Here is a 21,907-nt window from a genome sequence, read left to right as displayed (position 1 = left end):
AGCTGATGCTGGTGGTGGGGCAGAGGGGTAATTAGATCTATAAACCCATAGTACAGAGACCCAGCAAGCCAGGGCTCATGTGAGGCATTACGTGGGATATAATACCATCTGCGGGTAAAGTGATGATCCATAGCACCGAAGGTGGTATCACACGACCAACACCGTTCTCACATCACATTATTTTCTATAAACTAAATTATTTCAGTGGTAGAGGCAAGAGGCTGGAGAAGAAGAAATAAAACAATTTCAAGAAAATAGTTCCTTTTCAGGACAGGCTAATTTGATCTGTTTCTTCCTGAAGGATGAGTAGTTTCATAATTGTCTGTGTGAGTGCAATTATTGCAATGCTAAAACAGCAATCAGTGCACTTCAAACCTCATTACTGCAGCAACTCATTCCAGTGCTTCAAAATGTTGCTTTGAATGCAGTCTTCAGTTTTGTTGTAGTTTTTAAAGTATTATAAAATATGAGAAGTGCATTTTATGTTGTAGATATACACTGTAACATCATTGAACTGCATGATCAGAACAGAGACATCTGTATGCATTCTGTCTACATTTCATACATTTCCTTTGCAGGGAATAGTCTCTGTTTAAAGACTTGATGAGTTTTTTGTGCCCATTCTTGTAGAGTATTATACCATGTAAGAGGAAAGACTGTTCCTTTTATTAGAAGTGTACTATTCCTTTCTTGGTTCATAAGGAACCTCAGTATACATACACACACACACACACACACACACACACACACACACACACACACACACACACACACACACACATTTTCTGAACCGCCTGTCCCATACGGGATCGCGGGGAACCGGAGCCTAACCCGGCAGCTCAGGGTGTAAGGCTGGAGGGGGAGGGGACACACCCAGGGTAGGACGCCAGTCTGTTGCAAGGCACCCCAAGTGGGACTCGAACCCCAGACCCACCGGAGAGCAGGACCCGGTCCAACCCACTGCGCCACCGCGCCCCCGCGTCCCCGCGTCCCCCCCCTCAGTATATACAATATATACAATATATACAGTATATATATATATATATATATATATATGTTACAACATTTTAAAGTAAAGAACAAATAAAATAAGTAGAAACATACTGTATGTTGCCGACAAAAAATAACAAAACTACGTATATTGAAAATGAACATATTAATTTAGTGTTAAAGAAAAATAACAAATTGTATCAAGTTTTGGATTTTGCGTCTCATTAGCAATAGGGAGTACGGGAAGACAAAGTCAGTTTTTCTGCTTTATTCAAGTGGAAGCAAATATTTCTGGGAAGTATGTGGTCAGGCTTTATGGCACGGCTGAGCTAACGGAAAATTATGACTACATAAGGGAGCTGCCCCGGGTCACTGCGGTAAAACCTAGGACACACTGGTGTCTTGGAGTGCTCTCAAACAATGAGACATGATGCTTCCGCCTCGCCTGGTAAGAAGAAGTATCTCTTCAAAGACAAGTTAGATTTTGGGCATGAATTCATTATAAAAGAATAATGTCCCTGTGTGAAAACTTAGAAGTAAGATGGGGTGGTGATCATGCATGATTTATTATTTCTTTAGTTTGGAGTCAAGTATTTGATAGGGCTACAAAGGGGATGAATATCTCAAAATGCATCAATGAAGTGTGAGTTGAAATTTTTGCACTTGGTGAGACACTGATGCTCATTATAAGAAGCAGGTTGTGTTTCTTGATCTCAGTGCCATGTTCCATATTCGGTTTTGCAAGGACGGACCCAGGTGCCAGACGAACAGGTCGTTTATTAGGGAAATCCAAATACGTTGTCGCAGACAGGCAAAGGTCACTGAGGGGCATACGTCGTTCAGAGGGGTGATCCAAGAAGCGAAGTCGGTAGGGAGGCACAGAGTCGGTAAACCGGGAAGCCAAGCAGGTAGACGGGAACCGGAATTGGGGAACAAGGAACAGGGAGACCGGGCGAGGAGCGAGGAGCGAGGTAGGTTGTAGCGCTGGTGTCTCATGAGGACGGAGGCGAACAAGGTTCCGCGTTAGACTTGGTTCTGGCATTACCTTTTATGCCGCCGTCCTGACTGGTTCCCAGGTGCGGCTCGTTGTACCGGTCGTGCTGACGTTGCACTCAGTATAACATAGTTGTTGAACTTGGTATTTTTTTGTTTATTAAACAAACTTTCAGCACCTTTCTGTGTCTTCAGTAGTCACATGTAACTGCTCAAGAAATGAAAAAACAGACACCACCTTTACATGTGTCGGGTTTGGTTTGTCAAGGGTTATCCTCATGGAAGTTTCCTAGACAATGGTGTGGGCCAGTGTTGTCTGGTTCATTCACCGAAGGCTGTTTTACCCTTTTGCCAAAACAACTGATCCAAGATCACTAATAAAGGCTGTTAATTAGGCTCATTGACAGTCAGAATCTGTGTTGATTTCCTTTTCTACTTTGGAAGGAAGCAGGAGAATGAAACCTAAAAGGACAAGTCAATTTCCCACATAAGGCTTTACTGGTGATGTACGACACTATAAATACTGAGGGACATATTTTCACCCTGCTTTTTGCCCTGATTTCTCCTGCACTTTGTGTTCTGGTATGACTATTGAAATGTGAAGAAAAGGGAGCTGGAGGTGGATCGCGTTGGCAAGGTGATTTATTGCCATAAAAGAGTAAACTGGGACAAGGATTTGATATTGCATTTTAATCCATAGGCTCTGTGTGCCCACTGACAGTTACGTAAAGCTCTGCACACCCTTAGAATGTTTACTTATCTGACGCCATTCTGACTTGATTCAATTCTTGATCCACTTTCAGGGGTAAAGATGTTGTGCTTCTTGTCATTTAAGTCTATAAGGCAGAAGGAGTTTGTGTCACTGTGCTTGTGTGGAGCGACTGATGCTGTAGTAGAGGTTCGGGCTGTTGCCTTCGGATTTGAAGGTCAACGAGTTTGAGTCTCAACCGACTGGTAATAGCAAGGTGATTACACTGAACTACTACAGTAAAATTACCCCACTGTAAAAGTGGGTGAATAATTGTAGGTAGCCTAACATTCTACTATGGGGAAGGTTGCAGGTTTGAATCCCACCTCCAGCTGTACTATCCCTGGAGCAAAGTACTTACCCTAAATTGCATCCATAAAATTACCCAACTGTATAAATGGGTAAATAATTGTAGGTAACTTAACATTGGACTTTGCTTTGCAGAATCGTGTGCCCTAAATGAATAAATGTTACAGCTGGGGAAGAGTGTCAGTTAAATTATTTTTATTTTTTTTTTTCACAGTTGTCACATCAGCCTGTTTAGATGAGAAGTGAATTTAGTTTTATAACAGAATAAACATATTGGGTAAATGACTAAATAATTATAAAGGGCACCCAGTAATACACAGTTATCGAAGACCGTGTTTGTGTGCTGCTCACTTTGATCAGTGTTAACATCCTTGTCTTTCAAGGGCCAGATAACTGTAAGGATTTTTGAGAACAATTTATTCATCTGCCTAAAAGCAACTCAAAATTTTGTTTATTTGTGGAAGTAAAGGGAGCCCTCTGTGGACTTACATCTGAGCACTGAAAAACACTTTTTTTTACAATATTTTGTGTCTTTAACTGGTTGTAATTTAACAACTGCTGTTATGGCACAAACCAAATCATGCAAAGTCACTGTCATTTCTCAACCCCAGCAAATCAGGTACTCATCACAATGCAGCTGACATGCGTCAATATCACATCACTTTGGCTCTGGCTGTAGGGAATCATGCTTGCTTGCAACTATAGTTGCTTGAAATCGCCCAGTTACTGACTGCTATTTTAAGTTCCTCCCACTGTCAGATTTGTTTTTCCAAAACTACTGGCTGTAAATGATGGACTAGCAATGGGCAAAGGAAAGCTTATGAAACAGAAAATTTTTCTCCCCTGCTCACTGAAGTTTCCAAATTGTAAAAATAAAATATTAAAGTAGTTGTATTATAATGTCCGGTGATCAAATAATCCTTGTTCTGAAGAGCAGCACAACACTGTTTTTATGAAATGACCATTGAAACCTGTACTATTATTGTTATTATTATTAGTATAGTATACACACACACACACACACACACTGTCCAAACCGCTTGTCCTATATGGAGTCGTGGGGAACCGGAGCCTAACCTGGCAACACAGGGCATAAGGCTGGAGGGCGACATACTCAGGACGGGATGCCAGTCCATCACAAGACACCTCAAGCAGGACTTGAACCCCAGACCCACTGGAGAGCAGGACCTGCTCCTACCCACTGCGCCCCCACACTCCCATGCCCCCGCGCCCCCTGTAGTAGTAGTAGTAATAGCAGTAGTATTTATATTAGTATTAGCTTTATTATTATTAATAATAATAAGAATAATAATAATCAATCAGATAGCATGAATGTATTTATCTCCCTGTTTATTTTACTCTCTTCTGTCATGTCTTTGTCATTATAAAATTTAAGCATTAACAGCTAAAATTTACACAGAGCCCAACAAATTCCATGAATTTATGGAAAACAATACTGTAGTCTGAATAATAAATTAAAGTTAATTGAGGCTCATAGTAAACAATTGCTGAATTATCATTTCATTTCATACTAATTAATTTAAATGTAATACATGATTTTTAAATCAGTTTAACATGGGCCAGATGGTTAGGACATATGTTTGTAACACAAAAAAAAGCATAAGGTTCAAATTCCAGTGTTACTAAGAAGATATTCAGTCTGCGGAAATTAATTAGTCCAATTTTATCCAAGTTCGTCCATCCAGTTTCAGTAACCACTGGTCCTGGTCACAGTGAATCATAGCCTACCTCAGAAGCATGGGGCACAACACAGGGATGGGGGGTACACCCTAGATGGGATGCTAGTTCATCACAGGGTAGCTATACACACAGACATTCACACTATTCCAGCAAAACTGCATGTCTTTGGATGGTGGTAGGAAACCAGAACACCTGGTGGAAACCCAAACAGACACAAGGTGAACAAGCAAAATCCACACTGACTAAACAAGGATTTAACCCAAATCCTCTCACACTGCCCAGATACTGTGAGACAGTTGTGCTACTTGCTGTGCCACAACTTGAATTTTATATATGCATAAAAATGTTCACTGACAGTATTGCTGAAGGTCACTCCCTCCACACTCGATTCTCATGTAACATTGGTCCACTCATGAAACTGATTCATGTGAACAGAATTTTCCAAGCTGGGTACAATACCAAACACACACACATTTTCTGAACTGCTTGTCCCATTCAGGGTCACGGGAAGCCAGATTATGCCTGGCGACACAGGACATAAGGCTGGAGGTGGAGGGGACACACCCAGGATGGGACACCAGTCCATCGCAAGGCACCCCAAGCAGAACTCAAACCCCAGACCCACCAGAGAGCAGGGCCCACTGCACCCCCCACAATACCAAACCTGCTTGCTAATTTTAACAAATTGCAATTACATTTATTTACTTAGCAGACACTTTTGTCCAAAACAACTTACAACAGATACTATATAGTGTTACCAGCCCACACACCTTATTCACCAAGGTGACTTACACTGCTAGATACACTACTTACACTGGGTCACTCATCCATACATCAGTGAAACACACCCTCTCTGTCACTCACACACTATGGGGGAACCTGAACAGCATGTCTTTGGACTGTGGGAGGAAACCAGTGCACCCAGAGGAAACCCACACAGACACAGGGAGAACATGCAAACTCCACACAGACTGAGCAGGGATTGAACCCACATCCTCTCACACCACCCAGGCACTGTGAGACAGCAGTGCTACTCACTATACTACCGTGCTGCCCGCCAATTAGTTACATAAAAAATACAATTCAGTTAAATACAACAATAATGGCAGAGTGTATATTATAAGATCCTTGTTAGATAGCCTGCATAATTTCAAAGAAAACACAACTCTGCTACTTTTATTAGCTCTTACTGCTTCATAAAATAGAAATTACTAGTTCAGCAATTCCAATCACTTTTTAAATTCAGTTCCTTAGATTAAGGTTTGTATTTTGATCCATTTTTGTATATTATTTTTTAAATAAAGCAGCCATATATGACATCAAATGGTGCAATTGTTATAATTCACTATGTGGAGGTGATACTGAGAGGGCTTTGAATAAACCACTTAGAGAGCAAGAATGTAGTCATCTTCCCCTGTGATGATTATGTCTGAAAAAATATCACTAAATCACAGTCTATTTACAGACTTTGTGATTACATGGGGGGTATTTATTTCTAGGTTCTAATGTCACATATTTACAGCACATTTTGCTGTGTACTGTACTGCTCATCCATGGACCAAACAAAACACTTAAGCCGTTAGCAAAACAAGTCCTGTGTGACTAACCGACTTGGCGCTGTTTGCCGCCTGCTCCGCATGCGACTTCTCCAGATCTGTGCCGGCTTCACATGCGTCCCTCTCCCGCCAGGATCACCACCACTGCGGCCTGCATGATGGACCTGAGGCGATACCCACTGGATGAGCAGAACTGCACCCTGGAGATAGAGAGCTGTAAGTAGGGTCAATTTGTCCAGTCCTTTGTTCTGCTTGACTAAGGAAACACATATATCTCAAAAATACTGCATGTTTCACAGTCTTTAAATACCTGTATAATGAAAGGGAAATATGTCAGAAGTATTATTGACTTAATTATTAACTAATTATTAAATTAGAAGTGTTCCAATGCACTCAAAACACTCTGATTCAAATCCACCCCCCCCCCACTAATAGTACACTTGAGTACATTACTTACTTTACATTCCTTCATTAAAAAATTCCGTTCTGCATGCATGGGTAAATAATTCAAAGCAGCTCAGTATACGAGCCTGACATTGCATGTTTTTTTAGAGATTTATTTAGTAAATCACAAATATCCGATTAAAAATGCACAATACATAATGCATAATATCACATAGTACTAGTGCATTTGAATGTGTGTGGGAGAGAAAGGAAACAAAAAGCGGCGTTTATATTTAACATTCTCTGTTTTGTTCTGGTGTAGAAGATAAGAGGGTGCTGAGAATGATTTGTTGAGAGATATCAGTGAGTGTTGTGGTTATTTCCATGTCCTTGTTGTGCCTGGGAGTGAGGTGCCTCTGTTTCTGCGCGTGGGCGTTTGCGGTAGCTGGGACAGTGTGTGTGCACCAATTAATATTTATACTGAAGATCACCTAGCATTCACGCATCTTCTCCTCTTTCCAAGTGGCAGTGCATGCAGCAAGACCAATCGTGTCAAATGCTGTCAATTGCCTTTTTTTAGCGCGTCTTTTAGCTAGAATTTTCACACTGAAACCTTCCAACTTTAACACCATAAATATGAGGTTTTACTGCATGTCTAGGGGTTATAGATGAACCGAGATTACTGTCCCGATGGCTCAAAACTTTTATATGGAAGATGGCTACGTTCTGAGAACTGCATGGTAAGAAACATATTTAATAATTGTAAATAAGCCATACTTGACTTGACATCGAACCTCATGAACTCTTGCTTAAATGCACCATAATGGCTGTGACAGCCGAAGGCTTAGGGAACAATAGGTACTATTCATAGCAAAAGAGAATGTCAGTGGCTGACTTACTGCAGGCTCACTGATGGCACACACATTTTATGGAACACATGTTTAATACTTCTCATGGTTACAGAAAAAGAGGAAAAAGCATGAGGGCTGTGTGTTTCATCTCCATCTGTGAAGGACTGTATGGCATCACCTCAGTCAGCTGCTGTCTGGTCAGAGAGCTGGACAGGTCAGGCCTGGAACTCGCTTCCATTTGGTCTGATCTTGTTCTCTTAATTTGTCTTTCTTCTTTCTTTTGCGTATCCCCCTTCATCTCTCTGACACTGGATTTTGAGCTGTGTGCATCTGAGCATCTTGCAGTATTCATTAGTATTTAACAGTTGAATTTCAATACCTTGTTGGAGTGCTGCAGTGTTTCTCTGGTCTCTGCTCTCCCTCTGCAAGCAATGAAATTTAGCTATATATATGTATATAATCCAACCTTCTAGAGAACAGCAGAGCTAAGGTCCTGTGGGACTTCAAGTTCCAGACTGACAAGTAGTTGCTGGCCAACCAACCAGACATGGTGGTGGTCGACAAGGAGGAGAAGAGGGCAGTTGTGATAGATGAAGCAATCCCAAGTGATGGCAATATCAGAAAGAAGGAGCATAAGAAGATCAAGAAGTACCAAGGGCTGAAGGACGAATTGGAATAGATGCAGAAGGTGAAGTCTGGAGTGATCCCAGTGGTAATAGGAACACTCGGGGCTGTGACCCCCAAACTGGGAGAGTGGTTCCAGCAGATTCCTGGAACAAAATGTGAAGTCTCTGTCCAGAAGAGCGCGGTCGTAGGAACAGCTAAGATACTGCGCAGAACCATCAAACTCCAAGGCGTCTGGTAGAGGACCCGAGCTTGAGGACGCCACACCCACCAACCCATGTGAGGGTGGGAGATTTTGTGTATATATATATAATTTAGAGAGAGAAAGAAAATCTGAACACCACAAAATGTGATTATAAATTCAAGTGGTGATTTCTCATGATGCTGACATATATATATTTTATGCATTTATCTGGTTTGAAAATGAAATCTCAGTGTTAGTATATGTATTGTATCTCGAGATGAGTTTTTTGCTAACCCCTAACCGTAACTGGCTGCATTACGGAGGCATGTATCCTTACAGCATAAGTCCCTAGAATGAAAAGGAGACGCAACCTATGAGGTAACACACATCTCGTGCACAGCAGCAGGAGACCGCGGTGTGCCGTTGTGACACGTTGTTTACAAATACAGCCCGAGAGGCCGGGCGACCCCCCGGGAACAGCGAGGATGACGACTCCCATTTTGTGATGAGCTAGTGGTGCATGAACAGACAAAAAAATGGGCTCGTGAAATTTTTTGTCCCAGTGTTTGGCTGGTTGTCTGAGTGCTGCACCGTTGTCCCCTGAAGAGAACCCTTTTTACGTGGAGAAAGAGTCTGACTCTCCAGTCAGCTTGGTCACATGTACTCCGCCTTTCTGCGGAGCACAACGGAGGAGGACTAATGCCACGTGGAACCTCTCTGTGACCAAATGGCTTTTACTGAATAGCAGCATTTTATGAATAGCACTGTACAAGCTGGGGTGGTTTTTCCACCCTTGATCACTTTTGTTAAACTAATATTTTTCTGTAATGTTGAACTCCACAAACTAAATCATAGTTGGTTACAGAGCAAAAGGCTGAATACCACACAAAGTGATGTTACTATAAATTCAGATGCTGATTTAGTATTATTTGATGAGATAAATAAGCATGGACTGTTGCCCTTATTCAGTCATCATTGTATACAAAGTCCATTGGACTCGACATGTCCTAACATTATTTTATTAATCGACATCAGACTGGACTGAGTGCTGACTGTGTGTGGGAGGTGATTGATGATGTATTTAATACTCAGGAGTCTATAGAAATTTTTTGATTTTGATCGCAGTCCCTGCTATTCCTTACTTAACCTAGATTTTCAGCAGCTCTTTGTTTTTTAAATGTAGTTCATGTTACAATTTCATTTACATGCACAAAACGAACACATTTACTTTTAATTACACTTAAATCTACATGTTAGACTGCCTTTATGCATTTGTTTGTATATAACCATTTAATTACTTCCATTTTTACACAGTAAATATTAATTATTACAGATGCCTTTTATTTAAATGTATGCTTTGGATGTAAATTCCGTGCTTGTACGTCTAGCGAGTGCAGACTCACTGTGTGAGTCGTGGAGTAAGACACAGTTTCACTGGACACCAGAAATAAGAAGACGTAATGATAGCAGAAACCTGTGCTTTGAGGTTTTATGGAGAGAAGAGCTATGATGTGCAGAGTAGCACATCCTAGATTTTCTGTGTTTAATGGAGTGGTTTTCGTAGCTTCACAGAGTCAACACAACTGGTGTTTCAAGTGTAAATCAGGCGCTAATTAAAATCACCGCAGAAGTGAGTTTCTGGTTCTTATGATGAGAAATAAGAGCAGGCACTGAAACAGCAGATGAAAAACCAGGATACTAGTCAGTGATGCCATGGTTCATAAGACGTGTTGTCAAAATGCTGGTGACATGAGACAGTGGAGACGTGTATTTATGTATGTACTGTATGTTTGTTTGTGTGTATATACAGTCTTCCTCCACCTTACAAAGGTAAAGCATTCCTGATAAACAATAAAAGGTCTCAACTAAATTCCGTATTGGAACAATTATATATAGCGTTGGAGAAAAGCATCTGCTCAATGAATAAATATACAGTAAATGTCTAGCACCATTTTTGTTTCTCTTTTGTTTTACTTGTTTTAGTTTCTGTTTCACTGCGGTGTCACATAACAATGTAAACATCAGGTAACTCCTAATGGGCCTTGTCATCATTACCATGCCCCCTTACCACGACCCTAACTCCATCCACAGATGGCTATACTACAGATGACATTGAGTTCTACTGGCGTGGCGGAGATGGAGCTGTGACAGGGGTGGAGAGAATAGAACTGCCCCAGTTCTCCATTGTGGACTACAAGCTCATCTCCAAGAATGTGGTGTTCTCGACAGGTGTGTGTGTTACTCCATGTATTACTCAAAGCTTTCTCAACTGTTCCTTTGTCCTTTACAACATGCATTATTGCAAGACAGTGCTTGTAAACAGTTAATGAGGCAATGAATTTCTTTTCTCTTGAAATGTAAAGGGTTTTGGGGGGAATTTTAAATTGTGCAGTTACTTCTCTTGTCAGTGGTTCCATCTCCATCAATCTCTGAACAAATTACCGAATACAGAAGTAAAGTACAGACTACTTTCATTGACAACATACCTAGGTTTCTTTCCATGAATACCACATGTAGGCATAAAGAGAAAAGATATAGTATAGTATTGCATAGTGCTGTAATCTCTGGTTTTATGGTTGTATGACCTCACATTTCTCCTGATTTACCAAAGTTGAACATTGTTTGCATGGTTGTTCACCAAGGAATGGCCTTAGCTTCATGGTTCCATTTTTCTCTTACTAAGGTTAGCATCCATTTAATAGTTGGATTTGTGTCTTTTTTATTTATCTAGCATTTTTAACATATATACTGGAGAAGCAAAGAAGGGCAGAGAAGAACAAAAAGATGTCTTGGTGACATGGGCAGCCAGGTTGTCAAGGCCTGTTGCTCTGTATTCACTTCAGTACTGTCATGCTGCATCTTGAATTATAAGCACAAGCTGCCTAACAAACATTCAGTCACCATCTAGCCTCCACACATTCTTATATTCCCTAGCCGACCCCAGCAGTCCTCTACATATCTGTCTCTTGAAATAAATAAACTCCAGCCTCATATTTCCATCCAAGTAGTCTTTGGGAATATGCATTGCTAAGGCAGACATATGCATTGCAAGTGAAACATGGTTCAGCAGCATGGCAACTAGCATTGCTTCATGGAGGGGGCTGTTTTCTGGTTTGAAAGCACAGCACTGCCCTCTTCCCTGGGTCCGACCCATGAGTGGGACTTTGTTTAGAAAGCCTGCTGCTAGAATAGGCCCTATGAAAGCAGCTCCTTCTGTGTGAGATGGAAGCATATACAGGTGGGAAGGGTCCACAGCAGGCAGGCAGACGAAGTCAGTGTATTTTAATTTGAATAGCTTTGAAATGGGGTCTCCTTAGATTGAAAAAACAAAAAAACTTACAAAGAGCACTTACAAGCACCATTCTGATGTCAGTGTCTTGTTTTAGAAATGCATTTTTATTTAATGAGCTTCTACAAGATGGACTGTAGAGCTGTATGAGTAGCCTGGCCTTAGACAAGCTTGTACATGTGTGCGGTTGCCAAGTGATTGGGTCCTACACAGCAGGTAGAAGGAGGCAAATACACCGAGCTGTCAGTGCATCCAGCTCGGAATCCCAAACAGTGGAGAGAAAAGAAGGAAAGTAGCCATGACCTCACACAGAAATCTGCCACATTATTCTAAGAGGATATGTTAAGTAATAATTCGTTCATGGATCACTTGTTCAAATTCATTAATTTTTTTGTGCAAACACCCAAAAAGGTTGAGGATAGTTACCAATGAGGGGTATTACACCTGCATTTTGAATGAAGTACAATTTAACATTGAAGAGAGGAGGTGCATTTATATAAGCCCTTTTAACACTACTTGCTGTGTAGTAGTGCTGTACTGTAGTAAGGCTAGTATTTCCATTTTCATGGTTTGTGCACCAATTAGACTATAGTTCCCCACTGTAAATCTGTCCCACCTAGTTTCCTATATCTCTTTCGTAACCACAAGAATACACACGGCATATTCAGGAACTTGTGGTCTATAAAACATGTTCCTAGGCTATGCTGTTACATAATCATTATGTTTTCAACAGTCAACTACCCAATGTATTCCAGTATAGATTCACCCCCTTAACAAAGCATATAACTGAAAAGTGCACTTTTTCTTCATTGCATTTTGCCGACTAGATTTTGTGTCACGTATTAAACTGCTATGTTTCTATTTGAGGGTTTCTGAAGAATATGAGGATCTAAGACTACAATGAAATATTTTTTACAGCTGTATCAGCATTGTTTACTGACAAAAGTGATACCAAGAAAATGTATTTGTTACCATTGCCAATAAGCGTCAACACATGGCAGTGTCCCTAAACTGGAAGATTGTTGCCCAGAGATCCTATATTCTGGATATCGACAGGACTTTCAGTGTAGCACCTTCAAGTTAATGTCCTGTGTTCAGCCTTTCAAAGATACTTACTCGTATATCTGTGTATAACAACTTGTAATGTTGAAAAAAATATGAAAAGGTTAATTAACAGAGCCACACAGAGCTCCAGCTTCTAGCTTTCAAACTGTGAAGGACGGTCCAGTTGTTGTAACAAGGAGTGTGCAGTCCTGGCCTTCTACAGCAATGGAAAGTGGTGTGTTTTTGGTGAACCTCGGCTCTAAATTGCTTTACTGAAGCTTTCCAAGAGTAAATGAGGCACTAATTAAAATACATTCACCGAAACATGTAGGCCACCCTTGTTGTGCTGAGTGCTGGAAATTATAGTAAAGAACATCCTGTACAGAGATATAATGGTTCCTTACGGGCATGTTTTGATATGATGTGCTCATGCAGCACACTCTGATGTTGGTATGTGCAACATCCAGGATGCTTATGTTGAAAATGTCCCGATGTGCTTCAGGAAGGGAGGTGAATCGACATAACTGTTGTGTTGCCAGGCTAATCACAGGCCTCCCAGGAGGAAACAGGTGAGTTCGCAAGTAGAAGGCGCCATGCAGTCCAGACGGGATGGCTGGGGCTCACATGGGTTGCCAAGCAAGCCCCTCAGTGCGCTACACTTTGAAGTTACAGCAGTCGTGTGAGTGTGTGTGTGTGTGTGTGTGTGTGTGTGTGTGTGTGTGTGTGTGTGTGTGTGTGTGTGTGCGCATGCCTCCCCTCACCTTAACTGTTCTTGGCTAGGATCCTACCCCCGGCTATCCCTAAGCTTCAAGCTGAAGAGGAACATTGGCTACTTCATCCTGCAAACCTACATGCCCTCCATCCTGATCACCATCCTCTCCTGGGTCTCCTTCTGGATCAACTATGATGCCTCTGCTGCCAGAGTGGCTTTAGGTAGGGGCTCCGGAGCATATGACAACTGCTTCCACTGGCAGCTTGCAATGGTGTAGCTCTTGAGGAAATGCTATAACCTCTTATGCAACTAATGGGACATTCAGCAATAGCTGTCATAATGATAGCGTGATAATAGTGGACAGCTATTGGAAATAACCAGCACTTATCTCTAAAGGTTGCTCAAGATTGTTCAGCCTTGTTCAGAGGTTGGCATTTCATCACTTATTTTGAAAGGTGAACTATTTAAATATTTTTTTATTCAGATTACTATACATTTCTGACTCGCTCTATAAGAACGTCTGTAGGCCAGAATGATTCTGATGTTTTCTGTGAATATAAGGAATGAAATTGTATTCATTGCATGTATGCTATTGTGTTTTTTGAAATTATGTTCACTCAGGCAATTCACTCTTCTTTATTAGGTTAGATTTCTTGCTCTCCTTGATGAATAGCATCCGGCTTCTCAAGTGAACTAAATACCAACACTCGTCTCATTCTGTGAGGAGTGAGCTTTGAACATTATAGCTGCTGGATTAGTTGTAAAATGGAGTGGAGTTCTTCCTGCATTTGCCACAAGCATTTTGGTCTGGGATGTGCCCAGATGTGCAGGTGAAATGATGCACTTGCTGAATTATCTTCATTAGAGACAGATGTTCACATTATTAACGCTAATGTACGCTCACCCTGAATTTAACCAAATTCATATTGTGGATATGGATGACATATGATCGAAACAACTGGCAGGGCCTGGTAGAGCACATGAAGTGATTACCTTGTGAGTAATTGCTTAAGTCAGAAGGGACAATGGACTGTAGCTTCAGCATCTGTAGATTTACTACAGTAGTTCGCTGTCTCGTAAATACCAGCACATCTTGGAATGGTATCCTACCCATATTCCACTGCTATTATTGTTGGCTTACTTAGCAAATAGGTTGGTTCAGAGAAGCATACATTCTTCATAAAGTCACCGTTGTCCATATACTGTACAGTTGGCTGTGGCACATGTATTACTTACAGAAGCATTGCATATATAAATAGCACTGTAATGGTGACATTTTGTTCCCAAAAGGTGGCAGGTAGCATAGTGGATAAAGAGCATGGGTACAGTGTGTTACATGTACGATGTAGGTTCAGGTCCCTGAAGGACATCTGCTACCCTTAGCACTAAACCAGTATTAAAGATGGGTAAGTTGTTTTAAATAAAAGCATGGGCTAAGTATCCATGGATTTGTTCCAGTAAGTAGAAACAAGTGTTGCTGACTGTAACTGTGTTCCAGGGATCACCACGGTGCTGACTATGACCACCATCAACACCCACCTACGAGAGACCCTTCCCAAAATCCCCTATGTCAAAGCCATCGACATGTACCTGATGGGCTGCTTCGTTTTTGTCTTCCTGGCACTGCTGGAGTATGCTTTTGTCAACTACATTTTCTTTGGCCGGGGACCACAGCGACAGAAGAAGGCGGCTGAAAAGGCAGCCACGGCAAACAATGAGAAAACTAGAGTGGATCCCAACAAGGTAGACAAGTCTCCTACTGCATGTATTCATTGCATCAAGGTTTATTTAAGGTGATGCTGTGGCAGTTGTTTTCATGTTTTTGTATGTGTAGCCTTTGGATTTTAGTCACTGATATAAGCTATTAAGTGGCATTTTAAAATACTTTGCAGCTGCAGTGTGTAACTGCTTTTATATATTTAATGTCCTGCACAACAGTCACATATCCTCTTCAAACTAAACTAATTCATAACAACACTAAATACTCTGTGTGTGTGTGTGTGTGTGTGTGTGTGTGTGTGTGTGTGTGTGTGTGTGTGTGTGTAGTTTTCTATAACCTCAAAATGTCTCAAAGCTAAGAAAAAATTGTAATCTTCAGAGTATTCCATAACATAGAACATAGATTAATCAAAGATTGTGAAGGGTTGCCTGTGGTTTCATTAATATTCATACTGCCCATTGTATATTTGACTGGTCGTGATTACTGATAAATTTATGACTCATAAATATTGAAATGTTTCATTTTCAGATGGTAAATTCTGATTCACTGTATTTGGAACAGTAACAGTGGAAAATAAATGAAAACAAGATAGAAAATTGGGGGGCAGTCTAACACCCTTGAAACTAAAATATGGGAAATGAATGATCATCAGATCAAATGTTAATATGCTGGAGAAAATGGGTGTGCAGGACCTAGGTTACTGTTAATGTTACTGTTTTATTATGAATGAAGGGTTTCCTGATGTGTTCACTGTTTGTCAGGTTTGATTTAGTTTTTTCTTTTATCAAAAGGGTAAGGCTGTTTTAGGAGCTCACTTAGAATATTCATATTTCTCTGTCCAAAAAGCAAGTGATAATTTTTTTTATAATTAGTTCTGCAGAGAGTGCTTTAGAAAAAGAAAAAAAAAAATCATTATTGGAACAGAATTATGAAGTTGTATATCAGTAATTACTGATAAAAATAAAAAAGATATTGTTTACATACAAGAAATTAGTGAAGAAATACAAGAAATAGTGAAGTCCTGTTGATAATCGTTGAGAGTTGTATTTAAGCATAACAATAATATATAAACATTTAGGTAATTTAAGTTAACCTAACAGGAATGTAAATGTTTTCTGTGATGTGTCTTCCGCCTTCCATTATAATGTGTTGTTACTTGTTCACTGCTTTTATTGTGTGCATTAGTAACCATGTTTTGTGCCAGTAAAAGAGTCCTCAGCCCACTGGCTACTATTATTCTACAGATCGTTTACATATGAAAAATTTTGTCTTAAAATATCCTGGGATTATAGATCTCTGCTGTCTAGCAATTAGCAGAGGTAGGTATTGTTTGGTGTTACTGGGATCAAATGCACTTTAGTACATTCTTAAAGACATATCCTACCTAGTAAACCTACCTCAGGACAAAAAATTACAAACATTAAAAATCTATGGTTTAGATTGTAGCTAAAGGGTCATCCATGTAGGAAAAGCAAAAGAGGGTATGTTTGCCTCCAAAATTATTTAGTTGATATAATGTGAATATTAAAATTTTGCCCTTCTTATTATGGGTGAATTAAAATTTTTCATTTGATGTTACATTACATCTCCCAGCAACTGACACAAGTGACGCTGATAATTTTGTATGCTTGCAGTGGTTGGTGGGAAATGTAGTTCAGAGACAAGATGCTCTGTATGCAAGGATGAAACAGAGGGAAATTGACGCTCTTGACTCGATGTGGGAACCAATCTTTGTGGACGATGCAGCATTAGGACTAGGCGAGCAAAAGAATAAGGTACTGAATAAATGCTATGAATTTAAGTGATAACTAACAATGGGTTACATTTCTATCGATGCACTAGCACAAATGTTGCAGTTTTTTGTAACTTATTGTTATTCATTCCTTTCTTGTTTTTTTCTAAATCTTTCAAAATTCCCTCCATCGCCATTGCCATCTTTGTCTTTCTCTTAAGTGCTCTGAATTATCATTCAATTTTTTTTTGCTTTAAGACTTTGACAGTAGTGACATAAATACACTGCAGACCCAATATAAGCCTTATAATAAGGTGGACGGCGGGGTTCAAACGTTCAGTCTGTGTTATAAGTGAGTTCGTGTTGTAACGAGTTTCCCGTTTTCGACGAAGGTCGAACAAAGTTTAACTCCAGTTTGCTGCCGAGAGAAGATTAATATCAGTGAAAGCAACAGTCTACGCACATGTGTGAGCGAAAATAAGTTATACGTCGCAGCGTAATTACTAATAAGACTGAGTAAAGTGTAATTAAACAGTTATTGTTTTTTTGATGAACCACAGTGAAATGAACCAGAGTATCCATATCTGATAAGTTCTGTAACATTAAATGCTATTATTGCTGCAGGGCTATTTCACGACAAAAACTTTTATTTGGCCGACTTTGCTAATTAGTCACATCTGCAAAGCGTTAATCAGCAAGTCAAACTTTGTGGCATTCCTTTTTTTAGCGAAGCTAAATCAAAAGATCAGGGGAAACAAAAGGGTTTTTGCTAAATTGTTGACTCTTTGTAAATTATTTTCCCAACATGTTAGCAATTTAAAGCCGCACTGCTCTGGAGAAAGTCAGCAAAGTTACACCAAAAGGTCACGGGAATAAAAAATTTTACAACATGAATGACAAAAACAACATAGATCTATTACGTATCATTCAAAAGATTTTTCACAAAATTTCAACATTTGTTTATATTTCACCGCAGGTCTGTGTTGTACTAATCGTTATATTGCATAACTTTATCTTTGGACTTTCGGAAATGTGTTTTGAAACCACCCAGATTTGAAACACATGGAAAGGAATTGATCGATTTGGGGTCCAAACTCCGATCGCGTTATATGCAATCCCGCATTACATCTAGTCGCATTATATCGGGTCTGCAATGTATAGCCTATAATCCAGGAAAATCAAAATCTTCTTTGCTCCATTTGCTGTTGTTCTAGGTGCCTGATGACATTAATAAAAAATTTCCTACTTTTCAAATGTGCTATCTTAGGACTGTTCAAGTGCTGACATTTTAAAGGTGATGTTGAAAAGGAGACTGAGGAGGACAGTTGCAGTGACAACATGCTGTAGCTGACAGATAGGAATAAGTTATGCTCTGCCTTTGTATTTAGTGACTCTTGTCTTGAAGACTGGAAAGTAGCCAAAGCCTCACAAATCCAGCTTTCATTCATTTTGAATGGAAGTATAACAGGTAATTTCAAGAGTGCTCAACAAGTGAACAGGATGTCCTCTTGTTTTTTTGCCTTTATAAAGGAAAGGAATGCATTGTGAACGCTGCTGATATTGAAGTCTTCATAATACTTTGACATTCACATGCTCCTCCCCCCCCCCTTGCCCTTTTCATAAGAAAATAAGTAGGGGTACCACTTACCTCAGTTTTGTTTTCTCGTTTTCGTTCACTAATTTACCCGCTGAGCCACAGGCTGAATTTCAACCATGCAATGGCTGAAATTTGGAAATCATTAATTATTTTGCATTTCAGGTTCCAAGGTTTGTTTAACACTTTTTTCATAACCTTACTGGTTTAACTTTCAATTGTTAGCTATAGTTTGTAATATCATTACATTAAATAAATAAAATGTCAACTTAATGTTTTCATAATATGCAAATGTAAAACCAGTTTTCTATTCCAGAAAAAGAGAGGGTGACAGAGGAAAAGAAATGCCAGTTAATATGAGGGGTACAGAGGAGTTTTGCCACTAAGTCCACTAATAAGCCCATCGTTGCTCTCCCTCCAGATGGACCCCCATGAAAACATCTTGCTGAGCACACTAGAGATCAAAAATGAGATGGGGGCATCTGAGTTAACCCTAGGCCTGGGTGACCCACGGAATACCATGCTGGCCTACGACAGCTCTGCGCTGCAGTATCGTAAAGCAGGCCTGACCAGGCAGAACTTTGGCCGCAACGCACTGGAGCGCCACGTGCCGCAGAAGAAGGGCAGGCTACGGAGGCGCGCCTCCCAACTGAAAGTCACCATCCCCGACTTATCCGACGTAAACTCTATTGACAAGTGGTCAAGAATGATCTTCCCCACCGTCTTTTCTTTCTTCAACATCATCTATTGGCTTTACTACGTCAATTAAGAGGACTCTTGGCCAGTTCGTTTTACAACACACAAGCGAGACTTTGAAGTACTACATCCAAACAAAAATCAGGATTGACTCTATTTGACCATGGAACACCTTAATTGCTGGCTTACTCATTAAAACATAAAGAAGTTGAGATTACATTCATGGTGCCTGTTCCAGAATTTTAGCACATCACAATGGTTGTAAATTCAACACTTACAATTGTGTTTGCATATTTTTGAACCTTCAGTTCGATTCTATTTTCCTCTTGTTTGAATGAAACATTAAATTGGTCTTTTGAAAATCATAAGGCTCTTTTCCAAAATCAGTCATGCTTTTAAAAGCATGTTCTGATCCATAGTTTTGTGGTCAGATAATGCATTGAAAATAATTTGAAATTCTTAATTCCTTAGATGTACTTACAATTAAGAATTGTGACTTTATATTGCCTACAGTATATTTGTTTTCAAAGTTGTAGAGTATTGTGTTCGCATATCAAGTGTATATGTTTTATATTATTTAATGTATTTAAGTCTTTGTGTATGAGGTACACTTAGCTCCCATTTTTAAATATTATTATTTCCTTCTCACAAATCCCTGCACATCAGAGAAAGTCAAATTATTGTAGCAGACCAGGTAATGTAGGCGTTGGGACTGTCAGAGAAATCTGAAGGTCACTGGTTTGAATCCCACTTCTTCTGTAGTACCCTTGAGCATGATACTTGTGCTGAATTGCTCCAGTAAGAATACCCTGCTCTGTAAATGGGTAAATCATTGTTATGGGTATGTAAATGGTTGAATTGCTCAGCACATTGTTGGTCAGCTACAATAAAAGTTAATAAGTATTGTTTTGACAGACATGTCATGTGCAACCGTCTGGACCCCACCTCTAGGGAGAAATGTGTGACGGAGTTAAATTTGCAGTGCAACCTCACGCGGGTCTTCTTCCATTCAGACTTGGAGCCAGCAGTTAAGGCATCTGTTTAAGACATTTTGATAAGTTCCCTGAAATAGCAAGGCACATTTTCAGCATCACCTTTCACAATGACCTGTAAATATATCTTGTATTAGGATTGTAAACAGTGACAAAAATGCACTTCCGTATAGGTGAGAATTCATTCAGCATATTCTGTATCTACATAAGAAACTATGTTTGTATTCAGTACTTCAGGGAACAGGTGAGGGGGGTCAGTAAAAGAATATATCTAATGATATTTACACAAGTAATTAAGTCCAGCAGATGCTTGCAACCAGTGTGAATTATAGCCCCAATAAAGTAGTATATACTGTAACTGTCACACATAGTTCTGGACTATTTTCAGACTTATTTGAGCCTTTACAGATTATTTTGCATGAACTGAACTTTGGTCAAACCACCACTGAAAACCAGATGTTTGAAGGGTGGCATGTTAAATTTTTAATGTAAAGTACTGCCTAGTGTAGAATTTTGTGTAAACAGCGAGACATGACATTTTTAGAAAATTTGTTAACCAAAGGTTAAATGCCATGCCAGTAAAACTGATCAAATGTCAAATACAGTGGAATAAGAAAGCACAACATATATATATATATATGTTCTCTTCAAGAAAAAAGGATGTTGCACTTTATATGATGCTGAATGAAAACAAATATTTGCTTACTTTAATATTGTACATAACTATGATGTATATTCTTATCCTTGACCTATAAATGTATGATCCCTTCATACACTTGAAGCTAAGATTATATGTAGAAGTAATTTGGAAAATTAAATGCTCTTCCACCTGTATGTACAGAACACGAAATAAATGCAAATAGCTGTTTTTGAATACAAGGCGGTACTGTATTTATAAAAATTAAATCTACAAAGAAAACAGTAGGTGTCACATTATACATTACAGCTAGAGTTAAAGTTTGCAACATTATCATGCTAGCAGTATTTTCAAAATTGTAATTTTTACCAATGCAGGAATACTGCACTTATTTAGCCTTTGTACAGCTACACAAGAAAAACTTAAGAGGGGCATTACATTTCTTTGCTGGCATGGCAATTTATATTTTGACCCTTATTCCATTTAATAATTCTTGAGTAGATTTAAGCAAGTGCCAGTTTTTAAAATTATGCATTATTTTTTGCTTAAAAACATTGTTTTGTTTACAACTAATCATGTTACTTTGACAGTTTTATTTCCAAGGAACAATTAACAGAACAGTTTGAAATAAGGTGATGATGTGTGAGATGGTCCTTAGATGGCTGGTAACAACTCAATGTAGAATGTCATCAAATCTTCTTAAATACATCTATGAAAAATATCTGACATAATTAGTACTGAAGAATAGTCCAAAACAACTGAAGGTTGCATAATTAACTTTCATAGTAAATTTTCCAAGATCTTGTAAAACAGTATTAATCATCATTACTGATGATGTTCTTTCTTTATCAGTAATAGTTGTTATGAATAGCTGTAATGCTATGCTAAAGTTTTTATTGAGCATAGAAGTTCTAAAGGATAGTTGTTTTGTTAACAATTTTGTTTCTTGTATTATGTTTCATACACACATTTTGAACAATGAAGAAGGTCATTATGGTTATACTGTATACACACATTAATTTGTTTGGTTTATTAAATTGAGATCTGGACAGAGACTATGATACCTATTTTAAGATGTTACCAAATCATCTAAGTTGTTGGTGCTTAACATTATTTGAATCAATAGCATAGTAAGGTTGTGATATAACCTA

The 21,907-nt window shown here is 39.3% G+C and overlaps 1 protein-coding gene across 2 annotated transcripts in view; it reads left to right on the top strand.

Moving 5' to 3' along the window:
* gabrb2a (gamma-aminobutyric acid type A receptor subunit beta2a) overlaps positions 1 to 19,565 on the top strand; it is a 51,890-nt gene extending 32,325 nt beyond the window's left edge. Inside the window, exons 5-10 of one of the 2 annotated variants that reach the window (XM_018744465.2) lie at positions 6,431 to 6,513; positions 10,432 to 10,569; positions 13,454 to 13,606; positions 14,884 to 15,128; positions 16,740 to 16,880; positions 18,853 to 19,565. In XM_018744465.2, the coding sequence (XP_018599981.1) occupies positions 6,431 to 6,513; positions 10,432 to 10,569; positions 13,454 to 13,606; positions 14,884 to 15,128; positions 16,740 to 16,880; positions 18,853 to 19,200 (1,108 nt within the window). In that variant the 3' untranslated portion in view covers positions 19,201 to 19,565. The remainder of the gene's footprint in view (positions 1 to 6,430; positions 6,514 to 10,431; positions 10,570 to 13,453; positions 13,607 to 14,883; positions 15,129 to 16,739; positions 16,881 to 18,852) is intronic. The other variant, XM_018744467.2, reaches the window with a different exon arrangement.
* The last annotated feature ends 2,342 nt before the right edge of the window (positions 19,566 to 21,907 follow it).

Source organism: Scleropages formosus, chromosome 13 (genome assembly GCF_900964775.1).
Source record: "Scleropages formosus chromosome 13, fSclFor1.1, whole genome shotgun sequence".
Classification (NCBI taxonomy): Eukaryota; Metazoa; Chordata; class Actinopteri; order Osteoglossiformes; family Osteoglossidae; genus Scleropages; species Scleropages formosus.
Note: the sequence above shows the minus strand (reverse complement) of the source record. Positions and strands in the feature narration are given on the sequence as shown.